This window comes from Rhopalosiphum padi, chromosome 2, assembly GCF_020882245.1.
Source record: "Rhopalosiphum padi isolate XX-2018 chromosome 2, ASM2088224v1, whole genome shotgun sequence".
Lineage (NCBI taxonomy): Eukaryota > Metazoa > Arthropoda > Insecta > Hemiptera > Aphididae > Rhopalosiphum > Rhopalosiphum padi.
In genome coordinates this window covers 41,208,382-41,232,762 of record NC_083598.1, presented here as the reverse complement: position 1 = coordinate 41,232,762, position 24,381 = coordinate 41,208,382, and the positions used below count along the sequence as shown (strand labels likewise).

At 26.5% G+C, this 24,381-nt stretch overlaps 1 protein-coding gene across 1 annotated transcript in view; it reads left to right on the top strand.

The window, feature by feature from the left end:
• LOC132921532 (uncharacterized) overlaps nucleotides 1-24,381 on the top strand; it is a 48,219-nt gene that overhangs the window by 22,618 nt on the left and 1,220 nt on the right. Inside the window, exons 2-3 of the mRNA XM_060984599.1 lie at nucleotides 1,402-1,464; nucleotides 22,206-22,747. Coding sequence (XP_060840582.1) covers nucleotides 1,402-1,464; nucleotides 22,206-22,747 — 605 coding nt within the window. The remainder of the gene's footprint in view (nucleotides 1-1,401; nucleotides 1,465-22,205; nucleotides 22,748-24,381) is intronic.

The window sequence follows — 24,381 nt, the reverse complement described above, 5'->3', positions numbered from 1 at the left end:
TGTAACGTAAATATAAAATATTTTTTTTTTTATATATATTATTATACATTATTTTAGCTTCTGACCGAATCGATGTATATTGTCATAGAGGCAGGTACTTCGGAAATGTATTACGGTTTTAATAAGAAAACCGCTCAATTAGGAAAAAGCGAAAGCACGAATCCGATAAATTAATATATTTAGAACAGATGTTATATAAAAAAACTCGTTATATATAGGTACTGTTTGTATACTTGTCACATCATAATATAATTAGGATACTATTGGTTCCACGGTCGACTTTATTGTCTAGATAATTGTATCCAAACGATTTACACGGATAAACATAATCATTTATCTTTGTATCTTAGTTAGTTAAAAAATAACTAAAAATTTTCCGTGTGTAGGAAGTTAATAATTCTCAAAAGCTAATGAACCTATACCCGATTTGTTTTATTTTATTTTCACCTTACCTTACTTATCTCCATTATTACGTGTGTTTTACTGAAGTTATTTCGTTGTAATGTTCATTCTCCATTTCAATGTAACATCGATGAGTAATGGTGTTTATAATTTTAAAAATTTAAACTTAAATTTAAAATATTAAAATGCTATTTTACAGATGCAAGTTTTAAATCATTTTTTTTATTTTTTCTACTTTTTTTTTATTTTAAGTGTTATCTATTACCTTACCTATATCATGAATTGGATACGATTTCAATAAATTATCTTTTACGTTATCTAGACAATTTTTCGATTATCTTTGTACAACACCGAGTCTATTATCGTACGGTTAGCGAACCGATTTGGTCGATATCTTGAGTTCATCGACGAAGATTATAATAATGTCTTATCATAGCGTCTTGGCGCGCAGGCGGTCATAAAGTTTATTTGCTCAAATCGAAATACACGAGCCCCGCAGGTCAAATACATTACATGTACATTAACAATATAATATGCATAACTACAATCAACAGATGAGATAACGAGATCTAATAACATAATATTGTTATTATTATAATCGGGACACGCGAATACCTGTGCACCGACACCGCAACTATACCACCGCAGCCACCGGCCGACAACAATAATACTTAATGATATACAACGTGTTATTATGTCGTTGTTCGCAAATCGATGTGAATAGACGTTTTTGCAATTATTATAATAATATTATATAGGTATATTCCGTTTCTCAGTCCGTTCGGACGGACGAGCGTTCGTGTCGTCGTCGCAGCCGTACATAATAGTGGTAGAACGATGGCCTATTCGACGAAGGCGGTCGTAGTTATATTATATAGATATATATATATACACACACACATACCTAAGACTATTATAATGTTTTGTTTGTTTCGTATAGAGCCACTTGTTAGTTGCGAGCGATCCGTTTACGTTTTCATTTTACTTTTGTTTTTACAGGACAAACTGTTGAACAAACTAGACGAGAAAGAACAAGACGAAGCAAAAACGCCGGAAGAAGAGGTGGGTTTGAGACTTATTCGCTATAATAATATTATGTACACTCGGACCTTACGGTTATCATTATACATGTTACACGTGTATAATGTATATTCGTGTACGCCACGAAAATCCATACGGAAAAAACTCCTGAGAGTATACATTTTGCAATAAATGTTGAGCGTTTGTGTAGCACGAAATATTTTAGAACAAAAATATGGGCCATGGTGTACACATAATAATATGTCCTGTATAAAAATAATAATAACAGCACACAATTATTATTATTATTTGTACGTCGAGTTATTCGTGGTTTTTTTTATTATATATTTTTACGTTTACCCAAAAATCATCAATTGCTCGGTAAACTCTGTTTTCATACATCGCACTTAAAACATATTTTTCGAATTTTGTTGACATGTCCTCCAAAATTGAACATCCAAATGTATTGAATGTATACATAATATATTTATATACACCGATAAAAAAAATATTATGTTATCGTTTATTTTTGTTTGTCCTTATTCGCTATGCAAACTTTAAGTCATTATATTGAATTCACCGTTTAGTTTTTTCATTTTATTTTTAAGTGCCTAATTTAATTGCCTGCTAAAACATATTATTCGATTTGAAATTTATTTAAGCTCATCACGTGAATTTCGTCCACAAGAAACAAAATAATGTATACATACCTACAAATGTTATGCAAGTGTTATTAACAACTATTATTAATAACGTTTAAAAATTGTCTGTATAATTTTCCTTTGACTTGTTTAAACACGCTATGACGTGTTATAAAATACAAATACAAATCCCAAATTTACAACAAACATGAATTGTTTGTCAACAAGTAGTTTAAAAATATTATTAGTATCTATTTTTATTTGTGCTTAATTGTTGACAATTTTTTTTTAACTAGGTAGACTAAGCTAAAAGATCCCCAAAACAAATCGAAATGTTGATTTGATCAGTTGATTTAAATATAAGGTATAGTTCTTGTATATTAAAAATCATAATAATTATTAGGTACACATAATATACATAGACAAAATATTTAGTTTAAACATGAAACTAAATAAAGTTATTGTCGCTTAGTAAAGTATAAAAGAAATAACAGGTAGGTAATTAAAATATTTAAAACATCATGCAATAAATGTACAACACTATAAGTCTATAAGTCTAAAACCTATTAAACCAAATAATAAATTAAATGAAACAAAAATAAATTTAACTATATGAAAATAAATTAACTTGAAGCAATGTAATGTAAATTTTACGATTTCTAGAAACTGTTAGGGATCAGTGAACTCGCAATTTTTTTAAAGGTAAAAACTTTATAAGAGCTTTTGTGCTGTGTAAACTGTGGATGTTTTATTATAAAAGACGTAAGTTTCGATTATAAATTTATTGTTATTAAATAAATACTGGAAAAAGTGTCAATTAAGAACATTTGTTTAAAACGTTTTTTTTTTTGTTCCGAGTCTTCAGTGCTTCCTAGTTCCGAAGTGCTAACATATTGTGTATTTTCATTTTGTATGCATTAAACGAAATCACACATAATATCCTACGATAATGAACAGTATTATAGTACAATATGTTATATTGTCATACGTGATTTTATTGCGATGTAATAGCTAAGTCTTACTGTAACTATGAATATTTTTTTCATTTTTCTTGCGTATATCTGAACAATAGTTATTCTGAGTACAACGTCTAGTATTTTCATATCTAATCAAAACTAAACAAATTATTTAGTTTCGTGTAAAATACCAGCAAAACGATTATTAATATATTCACATATATACATTATTATTAGTTCAATCACAAATATTAATAATACGACCTGATCATTTCATTAGTGAGTAAAAATTAATTTTCAGTATCGAAAAAAAAATAAAAATCTGTAATTTAAAATTATAAATAGGTACATAAAATATGGTTACTGTAGAGTATTTTAAAACTTAGATTCAATTAGCGACAAATTACGATTTTTGCTTTGCCATTTGAAATTCAACTAATATTATTATTGAATATTTAATTAGTTTTATATCATAATTTTAAGTATTCTTTTTTCTAACTTTATCCTAATAATCCGTTTTTTTAGTTAAAAAATGTTTTTTTTTTGTATGCATCTGTCCTTTTATAAATTAAGAAATCATTTTGACTCACGTGAGAAGGAGTAATTTCAGATTGGAGCCATATTTCTGACTTTTTTTTAACAAGTAAACAAATAACTCATCAAGATACTAGCTCGAGTGCTCGACCTCGACGTAATTTAGTCTGACAACTTCCAGCACGAGATAATATTGATTATTCCCAAAGGCATATCTATTAGTTTTGGTACTACACAATTTTCAAATAAAGAAAATAACAATGATTAAATATATAATACATAACTCAAGTCACAAAGAAAAATGTCTTTCACTACTACAAATATATACTAAGTAATTCTTTTTACAGTAAACACTCATCATCTCGAAAATTAACAATATTTTTGAAGTTTTTTTTTTACATAATCTGGAATTTTATTATATACGAGTATAAGACGCAATTGTTGATAAAATATTGTATAATTCACAATTTTTTTATGGTTTATACTTTTTTGAATTCTCAGTATGTGTTTTTATTTCATATTTCAAACAATATATTATTTTGCATAGAATTTTGTACAAGTTTATACGAAATTCGTATTTTTACAAGTAGTTAATAAAAAGTATCTGGTAGTTATATAACTTTATAAGTATTTACAGTTTAAAGTTTAAAGGAATAGATTGAAGTAGTACAAATGTACAATGCTGCCATATTGGTACTTAGAACTTTCTAACTAGTCGTTTGAAATACGATTTTCAAGTACAAAAATAAATTGTAATCAAAATATAAAATTAAATATATATATAAATATAATATAATTATATAAGTAATATATTTTTCAAAAATGTTGTTTTATACATCATGGTCTTAAAGTTTAAATTAAGTATGTAAGAAAAAAAACTATTTTCAAAAACCTTAATAATTGTTGAGTGTTTATTCTTAAAAGAACCATCCAGTGTACACATATAGACAAACATAATAGGTACTAATATACGACTGAATATTGAGAATCCCTTATAGATGACGTTTTAAAATTCAAAACACAAATCTTGTTACATTGTATAGTTGTTTGGAATCTGCTATATGAACTGTATGATATATTATATATTATAACCACAAACACTGTAGTACTAACGTAGTCTTTAATGTATTGATACATATTTTTATAAGCATATATATCTATGATAAACTTATATAATAGATTGAGGAGTACTAATAAATTTGCATGATTTATATATATTTATATAATTAAATATACATAAAAATTATTACATATGATTTTCCTAGTTTAAAGCGTCTTACTGACAACTGCATTTTAAAACTGATTACGGACAAACAAATTATTTTGAATAAATTACTCCTTTAATTATTTATTTATATATGTACATTTATGAAAACATAATATTTAAGTAGTTAAGTCTTAAGTACATTATTATTAAATACACACAAATACAGTTTATTATATTTATTTTTTAAATACAACTTTTAACATGACCACACTTGTTCAATATTCAGATAAGTAATGCCCATTTATCTGATATTTATCCAAATTGCAAAGCATATTTTGTATTATTGTTGCATATACAATAACATACAAACATTTATTACTTAATTCTTAAAGTATAAAATAAGCATTAAAAGTTTATGTTGTTTTAGTTTGTATATAGATTTCATAAAGCTATCGTAGTATTATAGGTACGTAAAAGTCCACGAAAAAAAATCTATACTGAAATTATAACATAATTAACTAATGTTTTATTAAAAAAATTACTGTTTATATAAATTTAACAAGAGTAGTTCACATCTAATAGAAGCTTTTGCCACGAATTTATGAAATTAAATTTTGTGTATAAATTATGTAATAATTGAGTACTTACAATAACGTAATAACTAACTTTAATTATAAATATGGGTATCTAAAAATATTATGGTAAAATTTAAAAAACTGATAACGTAAAACTTTTAAAAACGAATACGATAAGACATCACTTACATATTATACATTTTATTTCCCGTATGCTTACCTATCTATATATGATCAGTACATTTCTTAAAAGTTGATTAATGCTGTAAATAACATAATAAATAGTAGTAATAGAAATACATTTTTATCTATTCAAGTATTACAAAATACCTACATATATTTAGTATGTTTAGGTATAATAGGTATTCTTGCATGCTATAAATTATAATATTGGTACCAATCACCTATTTAACTATGTATGAATATTTAATATAAAACATCAGATACATATAATATAAAATGTATTTTATTTTCTACTCATTATATTAAGTGTAAACAGTCGAAAATTTGTTCGAATAAAAAATTGACTTAAGTGTTTCGAGATAGTTTCATGAGACTTTGTGATAACGACGTGAACGTTTGTGTGATTTAACATATTCTTCAAAAATAATAATATTATTATATTACGAATAACACACCACTATATTCAAATATAATTTGAAGTACAACATTTTTTTTTTTTTTTACAAAATGTGTACATTATATTACTTACACACTTGTGGAATAATAAGTGAATGCTTAAACACTTAGTATTTTCTTAGAGAGTTTGTATGATCAATACACAGGAATGCACGATAGAAGAAATGTATTATTAATGAGATTTTATAATGATATGAATATCATAATTTAATATGACAGCCATTTTATACATTCTTACATAATAAAAATCCTGCCAGACAATTAAAAAAATTATGTTTCGTTAATGCTACAGCGTAAACATAATAATAATAATAATAATATGAAAAAAATATTAACTAACTTATAAAGTTATGCACATGCTATTTACAGAAAGATTTCTTTCTAAATTTATAGGTTGTAAAATAATATTATGTCTTATTCTCTTAAATATATATTTATTTTGGGCAATACTGGTTTTCGCACAAATACCAAAAAGACAAGTTATTTAAGTATAAAATTACCACTCCTTTGGGAGCAGTTGAGCTTTAAACTAGATACATAGTTTGCGGACAGTTACCTTTTACAGCATCAATGTACTTTTAAAATTATAATTTGTTATAATTTTAAAAGTACCTACATACATTAAAAATGCATATTAATACTTGCTTTTATATTGATACAAGTTATTATTGGAACCGACTTATTGATTTTACTTTACTGGCTTTTTATTATTTTCCGTGATAAAAATTTCTCATTATTTTTAAATATATCCTAAAATATATGTACAAACTCAGTAAGTTCTCGAGATGTACTGATAGTAAGAAATGTAATAACACTTTCTGTACTTTTTATCGATGATTATCAGTTACCATATTGTTAGATAGATAAAATTAAATTATTGTAGTGTGCACAAACTAGTTGTACATTTATTTTACTGAGTGCCCAAGTAAGTTCCAATTTTACAAGTTAAAATTATAGATTTCACGCAAATGTAATCGTTTAAAACTTGTATGTTGTTGCATATCGTCGCCCCTCTTGCCTAAAAATATGTTAAACATACCATTAAGAAAATTCTATTTTCAATAACGTTAACAAATATGTTTTATAAGGCTTTTAGTATTTAAATATAATGTCACTGAACATAAGTATACGTGTAAATTTTAATATTTTTCTATACGCGTATATAATATTATATTATAGCACTGTTGCACACCTGCCCCCCATTAAACCATTGTTCACGGTGTCCTGAAAGCATTATTCTACCTTTACACTATATGCTTACATTCACATGGAAAAATCGATGACTCGGGTCACTAGGACTCCAAACCCTTAGGAAGCAATTTATAAAAAATATAACATACTAAGTGTTTCATTATCATTTACCATGGTATTATATACCTACGAGCCTACTTTGAAATTGTTGCCGTAATTTGTTTTCCCCGCCATCGCATACAAAAGGAACACGAGGCGAATGGCCAAATGCCAAGACGTTTATTGACCAAATAATTAAATTGTATGCTTGACATTTAACACAGTTCAGGCGGATGGCATACGCCAGTAAGAAATCAAATAAATATCGTAATTAATTTTAGTGATAAACGTATTTTAATAGTCTATATAATATAATTTATGTCCAAATAATCATCACTAAAATGCACAGTACAAAATAATATACAGTATAATAAAATATAATATAAAGATGCAATATTATTAAATATACTTAATTTTATGACCTTTTCGTATGAAGCCAAAACGATGCAGAAAACAATGTGTAAAACTTAATCAATAAAGTTTCATTCCGTACCTATACCCACTTACGCATAGGTACATATTATAATGTGAACACAAAAAATAATGATATGACGTGTGGTTTGAAATACATGTTTGATCGAAGTCAAATTGCAGTACACAGTATTTTTTGTAAGTTTAGTATAGTACTATAATATTTTTCTGTCAAAAATTTTGATTTTTTTATGAGAAAATATGAAACAATAAAAGCCTGTTGTCTAAACACCGTGATAATAACCTAATTTTTAAAAGTATTGTGATACCAAAATAATTTATAAATTGAATGTACCAATAGTGAAAAATCTCATGTCCTAAAAACGTATAAATATTTATAGTTAAATATTTTAGGATTCTGAGTAGAGCGATGAATGTACTATGGTTTTACCATAATGTATGTTTTTTAATATCTGAACTCTGAACTCAGGAGTCACTTCATAGAAGGAAAATTATATAATCTTTAACTTCAATAATCGTTACTGGTAACAAATTAATAACATATTATAGAAATATTATTATTTTCAAAATATTTTGGTTTTTCTATGTTATTTATAGATATTTAACATTTTTGACGTTTTTATTTTTTGTATTAACAATACATAACTTTAAATTGGTTAAAAAGTTGAAAAATTTAGTACAAGATGTCATAAGATTTTCTTAATAAAATTTAAAAAAAAAAACAAGAGTAAATCAACATTAATTTTTCATGAGTGTTTGAAGGAAGAATTTTGATGAATGTCGTCTAAATCGTAAAATTTACTAATTATTCAGTAGTAAATAATATATAACATATTATTTAATTTTAAAACCTAAGTCATGAAAAGATACTTAATAAATTTCTTTTAACAAAATTAAAAAATAAATAAATAGATGGTTGAACGTAAAGTGATATTATATTTTTATAGACGTTTGAAGTTTAAATTGTAACGACATTTGATATTATAATAATTAATAAACGTATAATATTAATATTAATAATCTATCTGATCCAACAATTTTAATTATTTTGTTATTATTCGAAAAACAGTAATCGTAAAAGCTTGAAGCATTCCACTATTAATTAAATTATCTAATTATACACTAATTATTCGCATTTTAAAAATAAGTAACAGCCAACAGGTAAATGATGATATAAATTAATTTTAATTTTTAAGCTATTTATTAGTATTTACGTAAAGCCATATTTTATTATTGAACTCAAATTTAATACATCCATTATTTTACAATGACCAAGGAAACACTCACACTTACTATACAGTAAATTCATTGATTCTTATTCTTTTTTTGGTATTTTTAAATTTGATATAAATGTTCTGATTATATTTAACTATTTTAATTAAACAAATAATAAAAGTGTACTTTATATTGTTGATTGCGAAAACAATTTTACTTATTAAATAATACTAAATACACAAGTCACTTACTCATTAGATTGCTTAAAAAAGCAGAAGCGTACTGAGAATCATAAGCTTGATTCAAGTTATATATATTTATCTTAAAATTAAATTAATAACCACATGAAACGCTGAGTTTGAATAACTTGATTTAAAATATTGTTCATAATTAATAACTAATGAGGTGATTTAAATACCGAAATCATTAACACTAAACTTCTATAAAAGAAAAAAAAGTCTGTAGGTAATTATTATTAACGATACTATAAAATAAACAGTATAGATTTTACAGCGGTCGTGTAAACAAGTGGGGGGTTATAAAGGAATAAAGCCACTTTTGTTAGGGTATATATAAACAATCATTTATTATACTTAATGAGGTTCGTGCGAGTTGTTAAGCGAATTATCAATAATGCAAGAAACTCATTTCCAGTTATCTATGGCTAATAACATTATATTATCCTATTTTATTTTTGAAAAACCTACACACATAATCCATCAAAACGAAAATATAATAATATGTCCAATTATTATAGAAACATGGACATCAATAGCTTCTAGCTATATATATTATTAATCAAAAATATTATTGATATACATAGGTACATTTTTTTTTTTTATAAGTTTATCTTCAAATTGACAAATTTATAGACATATTATACTTGGATATCATTATGATAATATGATTTATAATATATGTATAAATTATATTCAAAAATATTCCTTAAGTAACATATATAATATGTTAGTTATTTTTTGTGATAATATTAAACTTGTCTATTAAACTAAAAATATAAAATTAAATATTTAAGAATAGTTTTCAGTGTAATATATTATGTATTTCCTGTATGATAAATAAAACTACACGATGTTTCTACAAGCTCCTTAAATTGTATTATTTTTAATATATCATACTAATTAAAATAACAATATTCATTGCAAACCTTAATATTATTATTCTAATAAACTATTCATTACATATGACGTACCCATAATACATAATACATTTTTATTTATTAATTGTGATAGGTAGGACATATTTGGTTTTTAATTTAAAAGAACTTTATCACATCAGATTTTTTGTATATTCTATATTTTATTATTATGAGGATTATTTACTACTTTAGTATGTATTATAAATATATATAATATTATATTTACGGAAATATGCTAACGAATCGATTTGCATAATATACTTTTAGTGATCGAACGAAACAAGAAAATTATATTGTTTTACGATATGTAAGGTTTTTCGTATTATTTTTATAGTTTTATTTGAAAACCCCTTTATGCGTACTAATAAAATCATTTCTCACATCTGGTAACCTTCTGTAATATAACGAAATTTGGAGCTTTTTCAAATAAAAAGTTTACAGATTTAAATCTTGGTATTAAAAATAAAAACGATTCCGTTCGGTATAACAGTACGATTGTTGATATATTTTCTTTAATAATTCTCCATCATCGAAAAATGAGTTATTTAAATAATTCTTCTACTCGACGTTCGATTCCTCAATCTATTAATGTCGAATTATTTTTACCCACAAAGTATTCGCAAAAAAATTATCATTTTTATAATTTACACATACATTAAATGATTTTGATTATATTCTTATTAAATGTATTACTGTAAAATGTATTAGATAATGTAGTTTTGAAAAATTCAAACGATAATCTATAATATATATAAAACAAATTGACATGAGTGTTAACTATTAAAATATTAGGTGAAATAAATTCCTGAAAATTGGTTTATAAATTATTATCATTCTTTACTTCTTACTTTTATTAATAAAATAAAAATAAACAATTTTCTAGACATCTGGAAATAATTTTAAAGTTAAAGTTGAAAATATTCAATCTCATATTTTTTACTATTTGAGAAATTTATATTTTATGTGCCATGTCTACCTTTTATTATTATGTTTTTTAAAAGGCAACTTTTTTGTTTTTCAATAACATTTTTATGATTATTTAAAATAATAAAAAAAAAAAACAATATAATTTGATAACCATAAGTTAAGCCTATTATTTATTAATACGATTCAATAACAATAATGTACGATCGCATGGAAAACGTGTTGTTCGATCTAAAACTTAATATGTACAATACAGATACAAAGTTTGGAGAAAATTTTATTTTTTTTAACGTGCCTTCATTTTAGTCGAAACATTAATGTCGTGCAAAATCGCGTGTTTAATTTCGCAAACAATAATTATAGTGATTACGCCTGAGTCATCTCCACGTGCCGCCACTGGTGTTACACTTGTGTAATGTGCGCCGTATCGGAAAACCTGTAGGTATTTCTTTAATGTGAACAACGTCAAAAACCATAATTATTATTATTATTAAAAGCGCGTAGGTTAACTTCGTACCTGTGTACGGAAAACGTTCAATATTATAACATTAATATATAGGTAGGCAATATTGTGTTCGCTCAAAATTATTATTATATTTTTGAATCGGTCTGTACCTATTTATAGGTATACATCGACTTTCATTCAGCACCTGCACGCATCAACCGATCGTGGTGAAGCATATTTATTTATACCTACACGTAACAATATTACAGGAATGGTTGTGGAATTTTTCTCTCTCCTTTAACATGCTAGCTGTATCGAGGCCTACAAAAGTTATTTTCCTTATTTTAGTTTTTTATAAGGTCTACAATATGAGATTGTAAAAAAGTTATTTTAGCACTAAAATATAATACAGAAATACAAAATATTTTCACCGAAACAAAAAAATAATCGATAAATCGTGCGAAATGTAAGCCTGGTATTCTTCCATAAAAATTACACGTTTAACGTAACCACTAGGATAAAAATCTTAAATTCAAAATTAAAAGCAAGTGAATTATAGTTACTCAAACCCTAAATTTTGACAGCCACCCCCCCACCAAAAAATAAATTGAGTCTTAAATATTGTTAAATATTTTATTTTTCGATTGTATATACGATTTATGTTTTTTTGAACACAACACGATTACATAGTTAATGGGTTCAAACATTGTCAAATGTAAAACTTAATTTATTGATATTTGATTAAAATTTATTTATATTTATTTTACTCAATTATCTGCAATACAATAATCAATTTGATTTCAGTTTTTGAATTTTATTTTTGAGTTTTGTAAATAAATTGTTTTTAATGTTGTTATTATTTATCATGATAAATAACTGCAGTTGTAAAATTTCATTTTCTGGTTTTAAATTATGGACTTTTTGTTCAAATTGTAATTGTTTTTGTAGATTTATTTTTTTTAATTATGTTTTTTAAACATTGATTTGAAATAGGTTAAGTCATTAATAGATAGATATTTTAAGATTTTCTTAAAGAATTCAGTCTTTATAACCTTATTGCAGTCATTATCAATAAAATTAAACGTTAATTTTTATCTATCTTCGTACAATATAGACGAGATTGCATCAAGTATACGTATTACAATTGTCAATTATTATTCGTAAATAATCGATTATCGATGGATGTTAAACATTGAATGATATCATTTTTTTAATTCGTTTTTGGTTTAGATTTCTGAACGATTGTTTAAATTTTTAAGTTTTGGATTTTTAGACTATTGATATTCCAAGGTTTCAATTTTAAGCACCGTCGTAACATTATAAAATGAAAATACCGTGGTCAAATAAGTGATTTCCCAAAACGGATTTCATTAAACCCTTTGGCGTATTCGTGGAAAATCCGAACATGTGAAAATATCATTTATTTATAGACGAAACCAATAGCTCGTGACAGTATTTGTCAACTACGTCAACCAACGAGTAAAAAGTTATCGAAACTAAGCAATGTTTGCATATCATAATAATAAATAAGCGTATTGCTAGTCGTCTTATTTCAGTGAAAAAAATATCGTTTATTTGTGGAAGAGGGTGCGGGGGAAGACGAATTTCTTGTCAGGAAACTAGGCGTGTGCATTGCGACAACATCTCAACGTAATTTCAATAATAATAATAATATTATTATTATATAAACAGAGATGTACGTCGCGTGCACACGTCTAAACACGAGACGGGCCGTGCTGTTCCAGGAAGTGTACGACCGAACTGCGTCACATCGGGTAAATGGTGTGACGGCTACCAAATTTATAGTTCATTCGCACAGCGTTATTACTTATTTCTATTAATAATCTGACCGTTATGTGACGCCACTTGACCACGAAATCTAGGTACAAATATTATGATAAGTACCATAATAATAATAAATAATAATATGACACATATATTGCAAGCAGTGAAAGGATTGTGCTGGCAATGATATCCAACATTATAGTTTATAATTTATATTATAAATATAGAAAGGTAGTCACCTTCTCATCTCCGGCGTAGAAATAAAAAAAACGACATTCATTTTTTGTTCTTCCGTTTTCGGTTTATCGAATTTCTAGCAGTTTTTTTTTGATGGCAATCCTTTTTCTATTTCACATTCTAGAGCGGAAATTTTTTTCAAATCATATCGTGTAATCATTTTCTTGTTATTCAATTCATAACCGTAATCATAATTGTGATAGCAATTAGAAGCCTATAGAAACTAAAACTTTCTTTTCACTATTTATCACTGTTTATCTCAACTTTAAATATCTATATCAATAAACAATACGTTGTTGTCCAACATTTGCAAACACAAATAATCTGGTTTTCCAACGTAGAAATAAAAATATTAGATGCCAATATAGTAAACTATTAAATGTTGGCAGTGCCGGATCTAGAACATTTGACGCCCGGTGCTAATGAAAATGCTGTACCCGTGTACTGATGGATCTATGAAGTTTTTTGGGTGTCAACATAAATCAAAATTTATATTTTCATATTACAAATATTTTTATTGAAACCATTGTCTTCATATATGTATAATGTATATATATATAAATATATATAATAGAATATGTAAATTTTAAATATTATGCTTGAATCATAAATCAATAAATTCATCATTATTTATATAAAAACATAAACATGAATTAATAATCACTTTATTTTAATTTACTAACACCAATTAAATTTAAGGAGTGAACTGTGCATGAGATAAATCTGGCAAGTTTATTCAATTCAATTAATCGTGCTTGAACTCCTTTAATTTTCAAGTTCTAGTTTTCTTTTTCTATTTTCGGCCTCACTAAACATTTTTAATTGAATTCATTATCGTTTTTATTTTTGTTTATACTATTGATGTTATTATAATAATATGATATAATTGTAATGTTTAAATAAAATCGACTACTCGGTAGAAACAAATGAACGATACAAAATATATTATCGTACAATCGTATATCGTACTTCAATTTAGCATTAAAATAATATTCAATATTATCATTGGTCATCGGATTGGGTTTTTTCCGAAAACTAATAATCTGATAAACTTTACCATTTAAAAAACATCAACACCGGACAAAAATAGTTTAAAGATAAACCATTATATATTTTTAAATAACTAATGTGTAATATTATTTTTTTTTCTTGATGAAAGTTTGGAAATATATTATTATAATTTATACATATTTTATTATAATATATTTTACGATCATTACTTTTATTTATTTTTCATAAGCTTAAGAGCACCCTTATACCAATAGCACTTGGGGCAAGGTTCCCAACCGGTCTTCCATTATACATGTATACTATATACGTAATGGTTATTATGAAATATGAACGTTTATAAAAATATCTTTTTAAGATAATTGTGAGGCATTATTACCATGCACTTTTTTAAAAAGCAAAAAATATTTATACTTAATCAATATTTCTCGTTATTATTTTTTTTTTTATTAATGATAACATATATCACTAATACCATATTTCAAAGCAGAACATTATTTTAAAAATAAACAGTTATTATTTCAAAAAATATGAACGTTTTTTTAAGATATGTTTAGTTACAAGTATTTTAAATACAATATATTATATGAACCGCTACCAATATTTTTTGGTGTATAACTTTGCTCATTTAAATTTCAAATACTTATAACAAGAAATATTTACATTCATACTTTTGGAAAAAATAAGTTTATCTTCAAAGTATTGACTTGAATATATGCATATATATACTATACTTATGTATCCATTGTCTTAATTTCTTATCAGAGATATCAAACAAGAAAGACTTTTTGAGTCACTGCAAAAATAAAATGCGAGTAAATGAACCATAATAATTCAACAAAAATAATAAGTCATAAAATTTTATTATAATAATATTATAAACATCAACCATTGCTAATATAAATTAAATTATGTCTTAATTTATTTTATAAAATATTTGGAATATTATATTTATCAGATAAATATGTATAATTGTAGAAAAATCTATAGCAAGAAATATTATAAAAATATATATTAGATAATACCTAAAAACATTTAAATATTTTAAAAATATTCGTCGAAAATATGTTCTATATTTAAATAAATTAAACAAAATCTAATAACTCAGTATTATCGATAGATGTGTGTTTACGAAATGAGTTTTATAATAAATGATACTAGTCTATTGATTTTAAGTTTCACGTAAATCAAATGTAAAATAACTCAATATTGTTATCACTGTTTGATTGTATAAAAATTAAATTTATACAGTAATTTCCCGTTAGAACGAACACCAATACTACAAAAAATCCCGTTATAACGAAAGTCATAGAAGTCAATACCGAAAATCAGAGCTTATAAAGAGTTTATTCGAATTTTCGTTACAACTAAATTTCCGTTATAACGAAAAAAAATTAGGTCCCCTGGAGTTCGTTGTAACGGGATTTTACTGTATTTTAAACTCTAATATTTATTTTAATTCCTTCGTACGAAGTTGCTTATCATACTACTTATCATATACTCAAACATTTAAACGTATATACTTGGTATTAATAGATAGTTTTTGTAAATATTTTCACGAGTAAACAGAATAATTCAACGAAAAAAGTGTAAAGATTTTTGTTTTTGGGAATATATTAGTTCTACAGTAATTATTCCATAAAATTTTACGTTTTTCATAAAACTTTGAGATTACGTTGCCACGTGTTAATTGTGTTTTATAGAGCTCAATATTTACAGACACTATTTATAGATGCATTGGAACAAATTTCTCGAACGGCGTTTTTCAAAAGTTACAACTTCAAAAATAATTGGCACCCTATAATATATATAATATTCTGAGATACAGTATAAACACATTTTAAACATTTTTTCTGTTTATACGATCCGTTTGCAATTATAATATACATTGGAGACCCCTAATGTATTTTATCGGTACCAACATAATGTATTATTTATACATTTATAATATACTGTTTATAAATAAATTATGTATTATGAATAGGACAGGGGTGTACAAAATATATATCATATACTTACAGCACGCGCGCTTGTCTCGATATAATAATAATGTGCACCTACTACCTAATGGTATACGGTTTTGTTTTTTTTTTTTCGTTTAAGTAAATGTAAATCGAAAAATATATATTGCGTTATCGTGATTCATAGTTTATAATGATATATTTATATTTAAAAAAATAAATCGGCGTTTATCCAGGTATAAAAATGAATACCCCTAAAGGCTTTAATTAAAACTATGCAGTCTGGATACAAATATTAATTCCATCATCTCTTTTATGGTTGGAATCCCGCATACAAAAAAACGAGGGAACATTTCCTCGGTAAATCGCTTACGCTTCTATATGTCTATGATCAAATACATAATGAAACTACTATTAAACTAACCATTAAAATAAAATATTGTACATTGTTATTACCCAGTATTGTTCTATATTGACTATAGTGGCATTCTCAGGATTTTTTGAAGGAACGGAAATAGACGAGTTATTTAAAAGTTATCCATAGAGTTTTAGCGCTCATTTTGTTATTAAATAATCATTGAATATTCAAAAAATAATATTATAACATTATAAATAATTTCCAAATATTGAATGATTATTTACTATGCGTAAACGTAAATAAATCATAGCTATATTCATAATTTGCTTTCATGCACGATTGTATATTGTATAATATACTTTTAATTCAGTAATAATGGGTAAAAATGTCTGAGTCAAGGGGAAATTTAACTTATTTTTTAAATGATTGATAAAGATTACCAAATAAAGAATATATCGAGTTAAAAATTATTTATCAACTATCGCAAAGAAAATATTATTTTTATATTTTAATAATTATTTGAAAAACAATTAAATTATAAATTTAAAATAATATCAGTTATTACTTACTTGGGTATTAGAAAATACCAGAGTTGGAATTATACTCCCGGTAGTTCGCTCTTGGTAAACAAATATCTAAAATAATAGTCAATACAATCATAGTTCATAAATAAAAATTGTATTTTATCAAGTGTTAAAATATAGAATATTAGTTGAGAATAAGGAACAAGTATTAAATATTTTGTATTATGTTAGCAGTTCAAATGAATTTACGGTTAAATATATTAATTTATATTCCGGAAATAATATAATAAAACACGTTGAGCTTATAAAGTACTTTTTTTTAATTGATAAAAGGCACGTTGTACTAAATTAAAAATAAATTGTGTATTACTAATAAATTAAAAATTTCAAAAGTACAATAATAAAAACATGTTATTTTAATTTTAACAGTAATATTATTGCTATACCTACTAACATTTGTCAAATATGTTATAACATAATATACTTTATAAAAATATTCAAGTTTACAAATATTACTTTGTTAAGCTTAAAGGCTAGAGGTCTAGAGGTAAGTTAAATTACGTGCATGTATAAAAAAAAAAATACTGCAGTGGTAGTTTGACCTGTTCCCATTAAAGTGACTAATTAACGTGTAGTCAATTTAAAATATTAAGCCAACACTGTGAGTAAATCACGTTCATTTTGAATCGTCAGGTTTGTAGATTACCTAGATATATTTATTACTCGTTGGAAATCACGTTAGGAATTTAAAATTGAATCCTTATAATGTACAAATATGTATATATGTATAATATGTGCATATGTATACATAGTGAGTATTCCAACTATGTCCGTATCCCCGTATAATTTAATTGAACCATAAATTGTTTGTAAAACTCGATGCTTTTAGTTTTCCATTACGTACTTATGTCTTATATATATATATATATAAATGTATGTGATAATCTATAACACACCCGCATAAATTGCCTAGATTGAGTAGACATTAAAAATGTAATGATGACAAATGCTATTTAGAAATGCGTTTTACGAATAGATAAGGCTAAAAGAGGTAATAAACAATTTAAAATACCTATAATAAATCAAAAATATAAATTAATATTTAAACCTTTATATATAATATTTCCAAAAACACGGGAACAATCAACATAAAATATGTAAAAACATAATAATACTTTTTGATACTTTCGTTTCGCTTAAAATAATAATAAAAACAAGTTATATGATAAATAATAATAAATATTTATTACTCGATGGTAGATACTTTAAGCGTACATAAAATATATAAACATCTGCAATTTGCAAAACAATACTTCATACATATTTTTCTAAATCGAATATTTCTGTATATTTTGCACACCGGCACACTAAATATTTAATGTTAAAATAATGCAATATGTTGAAATGTGTCTATGGACATACAGAAAATATACAAAAAATAGCTACCAAACTGTAAAACAATTGAGTATGATTAAATTGTATTACAGTTAGTCCATTAAGTACAATAATACACTGACGTTATACTATACAGCTGATGGAATAGAGCAATAGACGCGAAACTTGCTTTTTTAATTGAATTTCAAGACCAAGTGCACTTAAAAGTAAGCAAATAATTAACAGTAAATGCATTTTATAGGTAGCCCACTTTAGTAATAACAGTGGTATTAAAAACGATGAAAATTAGAAATTGAAAATATATTTTGTGAGTTTACGTTTTTATACATTTTTTTTTTCTTAAACCAACGATGTTGACAATAATAATTGATAATATTATTATTATTGGAATTTTCATAGTATATATCGGAGGTTAGGTTATAACAATATTATTACCACTGAGGTAAAATAATGACCAGCAGTCTGGTACAGTACAATAATACAAATATACAGGTATGACATACTTACATACATTACTGTTTTTGAATTTCCACTTTTGATTTAGTGTCGTGGCTAGCCGCTAGCGAGAATCCCGGAAAAACAGCAGCTTGGTTCATTAACGTCGTCGAACCATTAATATAGTTAGTCTGAACGCACATTAATCCGACCGTAGTAAAACCATGCCATTAAATGTCATGCATTTTATTTCTGACCACCCTGGAACCCAGCACTGGTTAATCCTGGATTTTCTATAATTAGGAGAATGAAAAAAAGCGAACGGTCAGCAGTTAAATCTAACGTGGCAGTGAAATATTCAAATATTATTTTGAAATCCGAATAGTATAATAACAATAATAAACTGAATCCAAAATTTTCGAGATTTTGTCAAAGATTAAAATGGTTCACTTCTATTTAAAAAACAGATTTATCTTCAAACTAAAATCTTTTTAATAAGAAACTCGAAAAAATCTGACTTATTAAGTGTTGATATGTAAATTCAAAATAATAATAAGTGTTAGATGTACATTTTTACAGCCCAAAATCTGTTCATTTTAATAAATTTAAAAACGCGTAGTTACTAATAAATGTAGAATATATATTTTTATTGTTTTTATTTTATATTTTTAATTAAGTAGATACATTATTTCAAGTCATAACCACAATTTTTAAAAATAGATTCTGTTGTAGGTTGTATTTTTTAACTATTGGTGTACTATATATGCACTTAAGTTCATTAATTAACTAACTAAGGTTGTTAAAGTTTAGAAGATTAATTAACAACTTTAATTAAAATAACTAAACTAAATTTATTTAAATGGTGTCCTTTTCGATTACACGATGGTCATACGCACGTTGATCACAGGAAATAATGTGTTGTCCTATATTATAGTATTATAATTTATAGATGAACTTCCGAGTATTCCATTATTTTTTGAAGTCTGTACATTTAATGAAAACGACTTTGACATAATCAATACATAGCAGATTATTAATCTATCAATAACAATGAAAATTCAATTCAATTAATGTCATTTCAATGTTAACATGCAGTTTCATACATTGTATAATTTTGAATTAAAATTTGTAGTCCTAAAATATAATACAATATTATTCAATAACTACCTACAATGATTTGATTCAACTATAAAATAATATCAATTAAAATTTAATAATTATAAGTTTATATTGTGGTCAATAATAATGCTGCTGTTTGATAAAGTACAATGGTGCATAATATTATACACACTGAGCAAAAAATTAGCATTTTTCCAAACTTTTTTTTTAGAAAAACTATTCCAGTTAATTTTAAAAGATTAATTAATTCCAAAAAAATGTTGAGTATTGTCCAGAGCACTGGTATGACTTTGATCAAATAATAAAGCATTTAAATTTAATAACTTTTATAGTAATTAAAGAGCCCATCAGGTTCGTCAGAATTCTACTTTCTTCTAATAGTTATTTAAAATCAATAACAAGTTTACAAAACTAAACTAAACTAAAAGCTACAAAATATATTATAATAATCTTAATAATTATTATACTATAGAGGTATACCATTTTTAATAATTCAATACTGCACGTCATGATGTCTTCAACCTTCCAACAGCGATGTGCACCTATTTTGCCTATACATTACGCCGCGTAACATGTGACTAATTTGTTTTCATTTTTTTTTTATCATGCCCATAAATATTAATTTTCTTTTGGATTATACTAAATTGTTACGCTCATTAAAGAAAAAAATTAAACTGGCATCAATATCTTCATATTTAGGCACAGATAATTTTTATCTTTCAAATAAAATCATATTATTATTTATAGAAAAAACAATAAGATTTTCTTGTATTAATTGAATAGTCTTATTATTTTATTTTATTTCATTATTGTAATGAATATTTTGTGAATTTTCATATTGAAATCCAATTAACAATAAGTATAATAATTTAACAACGATTTAATGTGAGTAGATTAATGAAAATAATTAATTTGAGATAGATTAATTAATTTAACATTCAGTTAGATATTAATAATATTATAGTATTAGGAAAAAAATTAATTTATCGTCTTATTTCGTTTAAAAACTGTCTAATTAGTTTTATTTTTTAATTACCACTTGAGTCACACTACTAATTTCGTATAATTTCCAAGTGTTTTTAATAAAAAAACATTTTGTTTAATATTCATTGTATATAACATCAATATTTCTTTGCAATATGCGCACAAGTTGTAGTAGTTTAAGGAATTAGACATTAAGTAGGTACGTAAATTTGTTATAAATTTAGTAAAATATTGATGGTTTTTTTTTTAAAAATAATTATATAAAGCATGAATAATTACATAAAAAATTAAATGATTAATTTGGTTATAGATATTTTGTATAAACATAATTTTAACTAGCCAATGCCCACCTTTGACGATGATATGGTTACTTAGAAATAATGCTCAGATTTTAATGCCACAAAAAATACACTTAAAATAATTGGTATCGTAAGTATTGATTAATGAATATTTTATAAAATAATGCGGGATGACCCACGTTTTGAATGTATAAAACTGACACCAGCATTTAATCGACCGGTGGACGTGTTGCGATTTGGTTAATAAGATAAATCCGCGACTCGTGTTAATTTTAAATAACGACATTTTTACACAGAGAAAAGAAAATCATGTAATATGTTTTTCTACGCATAACCTATACGTTTGGTTTTTGTAATATTCCTATAGGAGCGGGTAAAAATCGGGATCTAAACAATGTCCCAAAAACAATATTATGCTAAGCCTCCCGTGAGAAAGAAAAGTTCGTTGCTATGGAATACACTGCAGCAGCTGTATGCGGTCGAAACTCGCGCGTGCAGGCCGATCCTGCATATCGATTCGGAAGGGAAAAAACGCATCCCGAAACCCCGCTATTTTTTAACGACGATTGTGACGTCGATCGTAATTATATTTGTAAAATTCAGCAGAACATGCTCTGTAGATTTTATTAATACGTCGCGTGTGTTGCATGTAATGTTGTCACAGTGCGTGATATGCGTCAACTCGAAGGCGACGATGCAGACTTGGCCGTGCGGTCACCGGGTGGTGTGCCGCAAATGTCTGGTGCGCACCATCCAGATAGCCGTGTCTCGGCGGTCGTTGCCGTTGCGGTGCGTCGTTTGCCGCGCACGCGTGTTGCGCCTCAAGAGATCGTCGGACCCGCGGACCGCGTCCACGGCGGTGGCGGTCTGCACGTCGGACGGCGGCCGTGACGCGGCCGCCGCGGCCGGCCGGTCGCACAGCTTGCCGACAAAGCTCCGGCGGCATGTGACCGCCGCCGTGGCCGTCCGGTCCCGGTCGGTCGGCACAGGCAAAACGAGTCACGTGCGGCGGACAACCAGCGGCGGCTGCGGTGGTGGCAGTAGCGGCGGACGGCGGCACAACTTTTCCGGATGGGCCGACGCGTTTGCAACGGACGACGACGACGACGACGACGATGACGACGAAGACGAAGAGGACTACGACGTCGGCAATGGCGTTGCCGGAGGTGGTCGCTACCAAATGCTCGCCACTTCCGTTAAATACAGGTACTTTATTATAATAATATATGACGTCGTGACATCAATTCCAAAGGTAAAAAAATAAAAGTATCGTTCGCAGCAATATCCATTATTATGCATTTCAAAATTGTACGCATTTCATCGTTTTGGGTTAGAATTGAACGATTATTTATTATTGTTTCGTTTTTTTATGTCTGCTGTACTATGATTTTGAGTTTGAAGGCTTAAACATTTTACTTTTAAACGTTTTAATAAATGCATTTAAACTTTATTGTTTTCTTTAAACCCGTCGTGTTTTTATTGGAATTGAAAGTTGTACAAATTAAAATGTATTAAAGTAAAAGCAAAGTACATATTTTGATTCTCCTGACTTCTAAAAATCTTAGTACAGATACAACCAAGTAATAGATTTAAATGCTCTATACTAAAAGAATAAATTTTTCTTCTGATCCGGAAAAAAAAATATTACACCAAGAATGACACCACCAAGTGTATTGGTCAGTTTATTCGTATTGTATGATATTATATTTAATGGTTTATCACCATTATGAAGATTGGTGCTATCCACGGTACGTAGTTTAGGAATATAATTTAACGATCAATCGCTTGGTTATATCTGTACGTACATCATATTATAGGAGACCATCCTCTTTTTTTTCCGCGTCCTTTACACCGAAAAATAATAATAACACAAAACATTTTTATTCGTTTTACTAAACCACTCACTTTTATCGTATTATTAAAATCATCATAATAATATAATACATTGTCGGTAATACTCTTCGTCGATATTTTCTATCCATTAATACGTCATAAGAATAATATTTTTTATAGACAATATGAAATTGTTTTATGTATTCCAAGAATAACCTTCAGTATAATATCATAATATATTATACTATGCATAATTGAGTGGCTGTTTTTTTTTTTGTTTGTACGGTGTCTTAGAGTTAAACACGGTTTTGTTTTTCGTACCCAAAACCCCTCGAGTTAATGTCGAGATGCGGTCGCCTTCGGGCCCGGATTTGCTATTTATTTTATCCAATTTCTACGAAAATCCGTTATTTCAACTGAACGGCCTTGTTCTGAAAATCCTCGACCGCTAAAACACGTGACATGTGTAGGTAAATCATAATATATAATTATAAATCGCGTGCTGTTTGACAGGTATAGGTTCGCCCACACACTGCGTGAAGCTGCGCTTATTAGCCGGCCGTTGTTCAAGCACTATTCCAATTCTATCTTGTGAAACGGTACTTTTTGATTTTTCAGTTAATTTTATCGACCAATAAATCTAATTTCAATATAATAATATGGTACGGTTATTAATCAGCAGATGATAAGAATAAAGATTTGATGAAATCATTATGTTATTTTGAAATAGGACGAGGTTGATATTACTTTTAAACGAATATCTTCATAATCAATGGTTTTTTTTCACTATTATTTTTTACAGATTTCTAATCTAGCGAATTACTGTGTAGTTAAAACATCTATCAATAATTAACGTAAAATCTATGACCAATATCAAACATAAAATAGTATAGCAAACAGATTACTAAAAGTTAAAACCACAATAAATTAAAATAAATTATAAACAACAGTCGGTGGATTAAATTTTATCTTTCGTATTCATAACCAATTTTCGGTATCGATATTTT